The 11,646-nt window shown below is 44.8% G+C and overlaps 1 protein-coding gene and 1 long non-coding RNA gene across 2 annotated transcripts; one reads left to right on the top strand and one right to left on the bottom strand.

Annotated features, from left to right (window-relative positions):
• Nucleotides 1-2,215: 2,215 nt before the first annotated feature.
• Nucleotides 2,216-9,146, bottom strand: slitrk4 (SLIT and NTRK-like family, member 4). The gene is made up of 2 exons (XM_087170184.1): nucleotides 7,613-9,146; nucleotides 2,216-6,674 (listed from the first exon to the last, which is right to left on the bottom strand). The coding sequence occupies exon 2, from the start codon at nucleotides 6,630-6,632 to the stop codon at nucleotides 4,041-4,043; it is 2,592 nt and encodes an 863-aa protein (XP_087026310.1). The 5' UTR covers nucleotides 6,633-6,674; nucleotides 7,613-9,146; the 3' UTR covers nucleotides 2,216-4,040.
• A 745-nt stretch (nucleotides 9,147-9,891) lies between these two features.
• LOC147817599 (uncharacterized) lies at nucleotides 9,892-10,584 on the top strand. Its single transcript, XR_015436226.1, has 2 exons — nucleotides 9,892-10,011; nucleotides 10,356-10,584. It is a non-coding gene; the product is annotated as an uncharacterized LOC147817599 (long non-coding RNA).
• Nucleotides 10,585-11,646: the final 1,062 nt, after the last annotated feature.

Here is an 11,646-nt window from a genome sequence, read left to right on the forward strand (position 1 = left end):
GAATATATTGTTCTGTCTTTCTTTCTTCAAATCCTGAAAGGCTTGAAACAAGAGGAACCCTGCTGCAGCCCACTCACACCATTTCACTCTCCCTGTGCTGTGTTCTTAGCTCACAGCGCCCCTTGTGGCCAACTCCATACTTCAGTCATGCTGCCCTGCTTTACCAGCCGGAATTCCCTAAGAAAAAGCATCCCCCTTTCTCCACCTTAAATTCCACCCAAAGAAAGCCACACCCCTCACCAGGCAACCCCATCAGATAAGAACACACTCTGAGGCGCAGCAGAGGTGATTTTTACAGTAAAGATTCAGCACAGAATTGCATAACTGTCTCTACAGCAGGTGGGATGATAACAGAGAGAGAGGAGAGAAAAGAAAAGAGAAAAAAAACAAAAAAAAACACGACCATCAGGCTCTTTGTGCATTTTTCATTGCACTAATGTCTGGTGAGTTGAGCTACAGTGAAAATCAACTATTTCTCCGTTTTCTAGGGATGCCATGGCAGCCCCTCAAGGACCCCCGGAGCTTCCAGGAACAGAACCCTGCTCAGGAGCCAAGTCACTGCAGTAAAATGTTGGACTGAAAAGAGGCTTTTCCAGCCAATTTGAGTTCTTTTTTTTTTTTAAGTTTCCAAATGATGTTTCTGCTCTCTTCTGGTGTGATTGGAAATGTGACAGAGAAAAGAGGAAAGATGGGGAAGAGAGAGGGGGTTGAGTTTGGAGGAGGAAGGGGGGGGGGTAGGACATATCAGATTCATAGCCCCCACTCCGCCCCACACCCACACACACTCACGCATCGCTTTTTTAGTTCATAACTGCCAATGGTATTAATAATTAATGAGGACAATTCTCTGGCGTCTGGATGAGTCATACTTTCTGCTACTCGCTTTCCCAAAAGCCCCAAAGGTTGGATTAACACAGAAATGGGAAATCTGAATTTTTAACCCTAAAATGAAGCAGACATGAATGTTTGATGGGTGCCTAAAAACAGAAGGGAGTCATGATACCTGTGAGACAGCAAGGTCAACGCCGAAAGAGCTTCAGAAAACTTGAACAGAAAGAGGAAGTGGGGGGATGTTAGGACATGGTTTAAACAGGAACAGAGGTGAAAAATAACATGCTAAGGAATGCGGGATGAGGGTACACAGCAACAGAAACACAGGCAAATTTTAGTGACATTACATCTTTAAAATCTGACTTTGACAGTTTTCGAGCATCACAAAGAGATCTGACCCAGAATACAACACAAACCCCCGGTGAAATCATCTTTTCAAGCGTCAAATATCTAAAAGAAAATGCTTAAATTAAGACTTAAACTCAAAAACAAAGTACAACCCGTGCTGGCTGAGGACACATCAATTCTTAAGATGAGAAAAGTGGAAAAAGCACAAGTAGTTTTGTGGCCTCAAGTGTAATAAGCAGCACTTTCCGTTGCTTCCACAGCCAGTTTCCTCAAAACTAAACAGACTAAGCAAACATATATTACGCTTGAAGGGCAGCCAGTTATTTTTTTGTACATGAACAAATTTCTGTACAGCAGTCAGTCACTTGAGCTGTAGAGCTGCAGTCTGTCCAACACTGACGCTGCCAGACAATCCAACTTGTTCTGTGAGGAAATTAAAAGGAGAGTTGGAAGCGAAGCTAAGAGGGTGTCAACGGAAAGAAATAGGGGGGACACAGTGCAAATAGGTGCTGATTTTAATACCTTGATTTCAACATGATTATACAAGAGAAAATTAACCAATATACAGGAGATTTATGACCGATAGAAAATTGTATTTATTATACTTTCCAAGATACATTCTATTCATTTGTAATGTCAATAAACACTCATAATTTTAACTTAACAATACTTTTTAAATAAGGACCGGATAGAGTTAAGTTGATAAAAGAATTTCGAAATAGAACCTCTCTTGACAATATAACCTCAAACTAAATAAATTAAACAAAATTATTCGAAGCCATCATGACTGAGCATTTTTTTTACTAATATTGCACACGGTGTTTTTATGATATGATTCTTTCCCAAATCTAACAATTTAGAGCCTCGATTTTTCCAGCCGTCCAACCGTTTCCACTCCGAATGTCTCCATTCCCGTCCCAGCAAATCCCAGAACCATATCAAGTTTAATGCACATTTATTTTGGTTGCATAATGTTAATAAGAAAAAACCTTTTACAAGATACTGTGGGAGATATAAGAATAAGGAAACTGCTTGAAACTTCACAGACTCTTTTATCAGGCCTCGGCTTGTCGTGCGACACAATAAAAAGGAAACATCACAGATCACATTTCACAACCCTCGTCCAAGCGGGTCGAGTTCTTCAGCGAACTGAGAGGAACAGAAAAACCCTCGAATCGACTCCACAGTCACTTCCTGGTGGCCTGAATTAGCTCTGATGCATCGTTCTATCAAGTCCTTTCCGCTCTTTGAGTATTATTCTTTTTTTTAAATAATACCAATAACTCTTTAAATAATCCTGCATAGAAAAATAAATTAACTATGTTGTTAAATTTTTTTCTTTACTACGAATTGAGTGCTGACAAGGGGAGGTGGATCACCGATTGAATTATATTAGCGGTTTGTTTGACAATTCGGGCTTGTAGTCTCTTGATGATGATGCTCCGTCGTACAGTATATGTGTGTGTGTGTGTGTGTGTGTGTGTGTGTTTGTGTATGTGTGTGTGTAGATGTCTGTCTTTCCTTGTAATTTACAAACCAGTCCCACAGATACAAATAATGTAAGACTTACAAAATAAATTCCAGGTTACGCTTACATGGCAAGCAGCTTTGTAATTTTTTTTTTTTTTTTTTTTTCATTTTTCAGAAACAACGTCCTCTGACAGTGTATGTGCCGTTTAGATTTCACCCAAAACATACAGTTTACTGTAAGTAGCAATTTTGAAGAGAAACACAACTCCATTCAGAAGACACTATATTTAACATGGCTCTTTACACAAAGAAAACAAGTCATGAAATCATTCCCCAAAAGAGTTTCAGCAGTGCCTTCCCTATTCCCACGAACGGAAAAAGCAGGAGCCGTTTAGCCTTCAGGCAAAGAGCAGGTGTACTGCTACTGGTGTGTAATCCAGACAAGATGGCAGAGAGTCCGCAAGCCGACTCCAGAGAGCATCCCCAAGAACAAACAGATATCCGCGCAAATTTAAAAAAAAAAAAAAAAAAAAAAAAAAAAGAAAGAAGAAGAAGCAAAGTAGCATCCGTTGAGTCACTGATTCGGTTAATCTCATCCCAGAAGTAGTGATTTTGGATCCTTTCCAGAGCAAAAGAACAACAACCAATGCTGCCTCCTTTTTTTTTTTTCTTTTTTCTCTCTTTTTTTTTTCTTGTTAAACGAGGGTTGAAGACGGCGAGGTATATTCTCAAGCACTGTTTTCAAGACCCTTTGGTTGGAAAAACAAAAAGGAGGAGAAAAAGAACAAGAACAAAAAAAAAAAAAAAAAAAAAAGTAGGTAAGTACCCCTTTCAATAGCAGCAAAAAATACTATGACTGTCTGGTTGCTTTTTTTATGGTGTCCTGTTGTATGTATGTGGGATTCATACATGTAGTGGCATGGGTAATCCAAAAGGTCTTTTACCGTGGAATACATCCACGCTGATTCTACTAATAGCTTTGTAGTGTGGAGCCATTTTGTCCATCTCTGCATTGGTCATTAAGGATTTCCAGAAGGCACTTTTTTTTGCTGTGTGTGTGTGTAGGAGTGTGTGTGTGTGTGTGTGTGTGTGTGTGTGTGTGTGTGTGCAGAGAGGGAGACAGAGAGAGAGAGAGAGAGAGAGAGAGAGAGAGAGAGAGAGAGAGAGAGAGAGAGAGATGAAGACAGAAAGCAAGGAATCCGAGGGGGAGTTGAAAGATGGGTGTGTGTGTGTGTGTGTGTGGTGTGTGTGTGTGTGTGTGCGCACGGCTAGAGGAGGGGGAGAAAGTACCAGAGAAAGGCAGGTGTGTTTGGCTGTCTGTCTGCCTGTATGTGTGTCTGACTTCCTTGTGTATGTGTAATCAATGCACTAAATCAAACACACAACCATCCCTACATTTTACTCAGTGCAGTCTGCTCCTCGAGCACCTGCAGGTAATCAGGCGTTCCTTGGAGCTTGGCTTTCAGCTCGTAATACTCACTTTTTCTCTGCTCCACCACGATCTTACTGTGGTTCCCGCCTATCAGCGACGACTTCTTCATCTTTTTATCCAGCGTTTTCTCCGGGTAGCGGATCTCGTACCCGCCCATCCCTATACTGTTGAAATCTCTTTTGCTGTCCAGGAAGTTCTGAATGAACATGCTGGGCTCTCGGTTGGGGAGGAACTCCTCGAGTTCGTCGATGGTGCTGAGGCGTTTGTTGCGCTCCAGGGTGGAGAGCGAGTCCTTGTCCTTGTCTGCGCTGTTCCGGAAGATGATCTTCTGCCTCTGCGAGTCTGCGAACTTGAACCCGGCGTCCATGTCCGAGGAGCGTCCGATCCCGCAGGTGTGGCTTTTGCCGATGTGCTCGATGGTCTGGGGGATGAATGTCTCACCTCCGAGGTCGTCTCCCGGGATGGAGCCTTTCTTGCCGGATTTATGGCTGTGTCGGCGGAGTTGCAACGACATGGAGCCGCATTCCTGATTCCCCAGCCCCTCCTGCCTACCCACTGGCTTTTTATTCCGCCTCAAGACAAAGACTAAAAGGCAGAAGGCCACAAACACAGTGAGGATGAGCACTACGAGGATGCTGAGGATCATAATTGAGAGAGGCACGGGCCCTCCCGGTGGTGCTTTTCCAACCCCAGCGGGCGACACTGAGGTCAGAACAGGGGTGGCGCTAGTGAGAATAAACGGCGGCCTCGCAATAAGCTTAGGACACAGGATCTCATTTTTCAAGAGGCGCAGCTCAATGTTGGAGAACTGCACAGGGGAGGCACATTTCACCTCTTTGGCAGCCACTCCATCACTCAGCTTCTCCAGCCAGAGTTTGAGGGCGACCAGATCGCAGGAACACTCCCATGGGTTCCCTTCCAGGTCTATCTGGGTTAGTGACCGCAGCTGGTCCAAGACACCGCTCACTGGCAGGGTCATGAAGTGATTGTTTTTCAGATTCAGTCTGGCTAAAGAGACACCCTCGAACACGTAGGCGGGGAGACTCCGCAGAACATTATTGTTGAGATACAGGAGTTGAAGGTTCGGCATTGAGTCAAATGTGCCCGCTAAGATTTCTTTTATGGCATTGTATTCCAAATATAGGTACTGGAGGTTCGTGAGGCCCAAAAACATCTCTGGGTGTAACTGTTCGAGCTGGTTTCCATTCAGATACAGTCTCCTCAGGTTAGTGAGGTTAGAAAACACACCTTTCTGGACTGTGACAATTTGATTGCTGCCAAGGTGTAACAAATCTAAACCCTCGAACCCTTGGAAGTCAGTCGGGCTTATGTCGCGGATGTAATTTCCACTCAGGTGAAGTTTCTTGGCATTTGGAGGTTTTGGGATGAGATCAGCTAGACTTTTAATATTCCTCTCCTGACAGCTGACACTAATACCAAAGTCAGAGGGGTGGGCTTTACAACTGCACGGCTGTGGACACAACAACGGAGGGGTCCGTGTCTGAAAGGAAACAATCTGACTATTTCTTCCAAAAGGGGGCAAACCAGCCACGATACCGTTACCGTAAATTTTGGATGAGTCAGTGGTTTTTGGCGATTTTGTGGCTATGGGACCCACGGTGGTCGGGGACACTTTGGAGGGCGACTGCCCATTATCTGGCAGTGCGGGTGGCATCCTTACATCAAAGTCACTCCCTGTTCCCATGGGGCAAAGCTCCTGTTTGTTGGTTTCTTTCAGGAGCCTCCCGTACAAGTCGCTTGGTGTTTCGCATATGGCCTCGCCGATAAAAATGTTATAGGGCATGTTTTCAAGCCACGCCTTGAGAGGTGCTAAATCACAGGTACAATTCCAGGGGTTGTCGTCCAGCTGTAGCTCTACAATGCGCCCTATATGCTCCAGAACCCCCAAGTAAGGAAGCTTCTGGATCCTGTTCCCCCTTATATCCAGGTGTGTGAGTGAGGCAAAGCGAAATATGTTGTCAGGTAGTGCCTGTATGAGATTATCGTTCAGGATCAGCACTTTTAACTTGTGCAGTTTGTTAAATGCCCCCTTTTCAATATACTTTATCAAGTTGTAGTCAGCCTGAAGGTATTCCAAGTTCTCTATCCCTTGGAAAGTGTCTGCTCGCAGCACCTTTAACTCGTTATTGTTGAGGTGCAGCTGTTTCAACGCGCTCATCCCCATGAACGCTCCACCTTCGATGTTCTGCAGTTTATTGTTCCCCAGCTGCAGTGACACAGCGTGGGTGAAGTTCAGGAACGAGTTTGGGTAGAGTATGATTAAGAAGTTGTTCTGGAAGTTAAGGTGGTAGAGGGACGAGGCCGGCGGGATGAGCTGCGTGGGCCGGTAGACGGTGACCTTCTCGCAGTTGACGTACAGCACGTTTTCCACCGACATGCAGGAGCAGGCGCTGCAGGTCTCTGCCATCAAGTCCGAGGCAGACGGGTCTGCCATTGGGGGTCCGTCCGACATGGAGGGGGAGGAGAGGGAGGAAGAGAGGGAGCCGGAGATGGAGGAAGAAAAGGCTGCCAGCAGGAGTACGAGCAGCATCTCGCCGGTTAGAAATCCTCCCCCAGAAAACCATTTAGTAACCTTTGGAGAAAAAAAAAAAAAAAAAAAGACAGGTGCATGCACAAGCATTCAGACACACACACACACACACACACACACACACACACACACACAGTCACACATGTGTGCAAACAAGCCCCCACACACACACACACACAGAAAGCAAACCATCAAAATGCATATTCAATATTGATTATACTGCAATTCCAATATTTAATCAATTTTAGCACTTTTTTTAATTTAAAAAATACATTAGCTGTATTATTCATTACCATTTACTGTATAAAACATCATATGCAAATTTACATGCTAATGGAGCCCATTTCTAATTATTGCACTTTTCATTAAGACTCATTGCAGTGGGTGGCTTTGACACAGAGTTTCACCCTAATCACAGGACAAGACACATGTTTGATGCAGATTATTCAGGACTGCAGGAAAAGAAAAGTATCATATGCTCTGGAAATTACTCACAGCCATGAAAGGCTGCATCTCTGCATCTTATTCTGACATCCAAAACGGTGAGGCATCATCTTGGAAAAAATGTCTAAGACAGCAGCACGACTGTATTCTCCCCCTCTCAGCATATTCAACATAATCAAAGTCAAACGGCTGCAGCTCTCTTTTTTTCATGGGGGTCTCATTTGAAGCCAGCAGCAGCAGCAGCAGCAGCATCTCTGAGCAGAACATTTAGGTTATTTAGGAAAGCAAGTGTGCGAGCAAGAGTGGAGAGAATGAATTGGGATTGTGCCCATTCCTGACATGTTGAGAGGGTTTGAGCGGCACCCATTTCTCACAGAGGAGCGTTTTTTTTTTTTAATCCCACATTTGGCACAACATAGAAAAATAAATAAAAATGTTCCTCAGTTTAAAAAAAAAAAAAAAGAAAGAAAGAAGAAAGAAAAAAAATCAGGTCATTTTAAAGGAAGGCGGATCACATCTAAATAAATGAGACTTACCCAAAGCTGAGGTGGTGATGAATGCGGCTCCCTCTGGAGACACGGGGCAGCATCGGTGAGACATGGATGGAGACTTGCGCAAACGGTCCTCCCCGCCGAAGTAGAGCGCAGACAGTTGTAGGGGCGCAACAAGGTTTCTCCAGCCCCTATATCCCCATGTAGGTCTACTGTGTGTCAACCAGAGCCAAGCAAAACTGGAAGGGGGGGTGGAGGTGGGGGTGAGGTGGGGGGATGCGGTGGGAGAGGGAGGGAGAGGGAGGAAGGGAGGGAGAGGGGGGAGCGCGAGGCTCCGATTTCACCCGATGCGTCTCTTGCTGACAGGCTCCTCTTGCTTAGAAAAATCACCCCTCTGGTCGTTCGGTCCCCAAGGTGGTTGTACTACCTCCATGGGAGAGCGTTCATTTGGTTGCAGGAGCGATTGGGAGAGATTGGGAGAAAGGAGAGAGGAGGGGAGAGAGAGAGAGAGATAGGGGAGAGACAGATAGATAGAGAGAGAAAGAGCGAGAGAGAGAGAGCGAGAGCAAGAGAGAGAGAGAGAGAGAGAGAGAGAAAAGGGAGAGGCAGACAGCTTCTAGAGATCTTGGCGGCGCGTCCGGCGACTCCAAGGCGTGAAAAAAGGCGCAAGGCGGCCGGTGATGCGGTGAAATAAGTCCGTCATAGTTGCGAGTTTTTTTTGTATTTAGGGGGGGAAATTGGAGGAGCAATAGGAGAGGAGGAAAAAATGGGGAAGAGAGGAGGAGAGGATGGCCAATAGTGTGCGTCTGGCTTCAGATCGGCTCAGCAACCTCCAGCGATCCAATGAATAAATACTGGTTTGTTTCGAGCGAAGTTGCGCACCGGGATAATGCTTCAGAGGGCAGAAGCAACCAAAACGCTCCCATCAGGTTGTGTGTGTCTGAATATTATTTTCCATCCAGTCAGCATAAATCCTATATGTTCTGACCCCGTGAACAAAAGACAGTTATTTTGTCTTAACAGAGCAGTTTATTCGCAGGTGGAGAAAGAAGAGATGCTTATTTCAGTCTCCATTCAGTTTAAAAAAGAAAAAAGGTTGGATGTAAAAGAAAAAAGAAAAAGAAGAATAAGAAGGGCGATATCGGAGCTTCTCTCCCGGGTGAAAAAAAAAGCAGAAAAGCTCAGAGAGGAAACAAGAGAGACAAGTCAGGAGAACAGAAACCGGTGCGTAAAAATGAATAATGCAGTTATTCAGCCTTTAGTCCGCTGCGGTGCAAGTGAGGAGCTGGAAACTCCGCGCTTTCCCTCCCGCTCCCATCGGTCCAGAGGAAATGTCATCAAAAAATAAACTTGGGGAGGAAATGCAGAGACTTTAAAGCCAAAAAACAAAAAAGAAATAAAAGAAAGAAATTATCCAGTTTGAGGAAAACGGAGGGGTTGTTACAAGAGTGGAAAGCGAGCTTGTGTCCCCCCCCCGCCTCCAGTGTACGACAGCACAGTATCCGTGTCAGGCGCATAAGTATGCTGGCTCCTTCTGCAGCCGCATTCACTGAGCTTCCCACACGACTAAAAGAGGAGAATGCAGCGATGTAGAGAGAGAGAGAGAGAGAGAGAGAGAGAGAGAGAGAGAGAGAGGTGGGAGAGAGAGCGAGAGGAGAGAGAGGAGAGAGAGAGGAAGGAGGGGGTCTCTCTCTCTCTCTCTCTCTGACATACACCGAAAATAAAATAAAATTAAAAAAGAAACATACTTAAGACCTTGAAACAGATTGTTGTTTTAAGCGTGCACTTTAATGGCTGCATCTCTGGCTGTTTATTATCACCTTCTAATTATCCTATGTTTTTTTTTTTTAGGAAGCTCTCACCTGTTTTCTTTTTTTTTTCTCCTGTGTAACCTCCAAGGGGATCAAGATCAAAGCTGATGAAGAGCATTGAGGGGAGTGTGTGAGCGCGTGTGTTTTGAGGGGGGGATAAAAATAAAAATAAAAATAAAAACGCTTTACCTGCCAAACGGCCGAGTTGGGTTTTGACTTGCGCGACACGGTCCGAGCGCGTCCCCGAAGTCCGATTGGAGGGAGAGAGAAAGAGGGAGGGAGGGAAGGAGAGAAAGAGAAAAGGAGAGAGAGGGAGCGTGTGTGTGCTTAAACCGGGCACGGGAGCGCGCCTGTGAGCGGCATTTTAAATAGGAGGGAGAGAAGAGGGAGAGAGAAGAGGAAAGGAGGAGGAGAGGGGGTTATTATTCAAGAGTGCTGCAGTCAGAAGGGCTGCGAGAGGAGGAGGGGGGGTGGAGGAGGTGGGAAATCAGTCAATCAGAGGCTTATGCGGTTCACATTTTTTCTCTGTTTTTGTGCGTTTTTGCAGGAGAGAGCGGATCACAGCGGAGTGAAGGAGAGGAGGAGGAGGAGAGATGGATGGAGCGCAGGAGAGAGGAAGAGATGCGCCTTAAGGTATGACAACACACCTCTGCTTCTAAGAATATTTATCTGTCAAGCTTTGTGAGATTCCTCCTTAAAATGACTGATGGAAATCTATCTATCTATCTATCTATCTATCTATCTATCTATCTATCTATCTATCCTGTTCATTTATTCATGCGTGATGAGTCCCGGGCTGAGTGTGGAGAGCGGCAGCGTGGCGCAGTGCCCGCGCTCTTGTGTCCATCCAGCTGACACCCATGGGAGAAAAGAGAAAAAAAAGAAGGGGGGTGGGGAGGTGGGGCAGTCGGACCTGAAACCTGACAGTGTTTCGGGGCCTCACCGGAAGCTTCACCTCTGGTTTCCTCTTGCAACAGGTGGCGGGAGCCAAGTGACGCACACAAATAAAAGCAGGCAGGAGAAAGGGAAGATGGGAAGTATGGATTTCACCCATCCGCCCGGAGCAGGAGGGTGTGCGTGTTTAATGTTAGTGGGGATGGATGTTATCTGTTGTCATAAAAGTTTCCATCAGATGGATTACCTGTGTGCAAGTGGGATTTTCCTCGACATACTGTCAACATTTCAAAATAAAATAAGTTACAAGTATTGATTTCTGTCATAATTTGCTGATTTATTTAGGATTTTCTAACAACAATCTTCAGTTATTTTGTGTTTTTGCTTCTAACATGCAACAACATAATATTTGGCTCTTAACTTACATTGAAAACCTAATTTCTGTGTCTCTATACTTCCTGCTACTGCCTGGAAATGCCTTAAAATCTTGATGTAAATAACCCTTTTATACATTAAATATGTTCATAATCAGCACTCAAAGACAGAGATGCTGCCATATTCCCTAATATTCATCTTTTTGTGTGTCAACAATTTAAATATTTTCAAAATAATGCCTTTTTTTGCAACCTTTACATTAAAACACTGTGTGTCTTGTAAAGAGCATAATTTTGTGTAATGTTTGTGTATTATTTCAGGTTTGACACTGACAGACATATTATTAAAGACAATAAGCCACTACAGAAGCGGGGGGAAAAGTGTAATGTCTGAGTAGTGAATTGTAAATGTGTTTTTGCTGCCATTTTTCTCTGATAAAACACCATTGACTCCACGAAGCCAGCTGCTAATTAGGGACCCTTCAGATTGTAAGTTATCATGTTGTGATAGAACATTCAGTCTCAATTATTTCTCCTCCAGCTGAATCCAGCAGCCGTCTGACGCAATTTATTCTCCAGTATTTATGAATAAAGTCCCAGTCACTCCGCTGATTGATTCACGCTCGTGTATGAAAACTGAGGTGTGTCTAAAAGTCACCGTGCCACCTGCATGAAAAGAGCAAATCGTGTATTCCTCCTCAAATCTCCCCAGTGTGTGTGTAGATTAATATGTGGGGTTGCCGCAACAGTGTGTGTGTGTGTGTGTGTGTGTGTGTGTGTGTGAGTGTGCTGATATTTGACAGTCTTGGACATGTTCCTACACTGGCTGTGAGTGGCCTGAGGGAAGCAGGCCTACTAGGGAACGAGCCAGACAGTTGGCAAAGGCTCCTGCTTCCGTCTCAGCTGTCGTTGGTAGTCTGGCCATGTGGCTGAGACACTGCTTCCTGTGTCCAAACACTGGAAAAAACCTTGAATCTCATGAGCTCTAATCCTATTTTGT

Source organism: Seriola lalandi, unplaced genomic scaffold (assembly GCF_002814215.2).
Source record: "Seriola lalandi dorsalis isolate HSWRI2012SDOR001 ecotype SW California unplaced genomic scaffold, Sedor1 jcf7180002054933, whole genome shotgun sequence".
In the NCBI taxonomy this organism is placed as follows: domain Eukaryota; kingdom Metazoa; phylum Chordata; class Actinopteri; order Carangiformes; family Carangidae; genus Seriola; species Seriola lalandi.

Coding starts and splice junctions, on each gene's coding strand:
- slitrk4 (XM_087170184.1), bottom strand. CDS start 6,632: ATGCTGCTCGTACTCCTGCTGGCAGCCTTTTCTTCCTCCATCTCCGGC.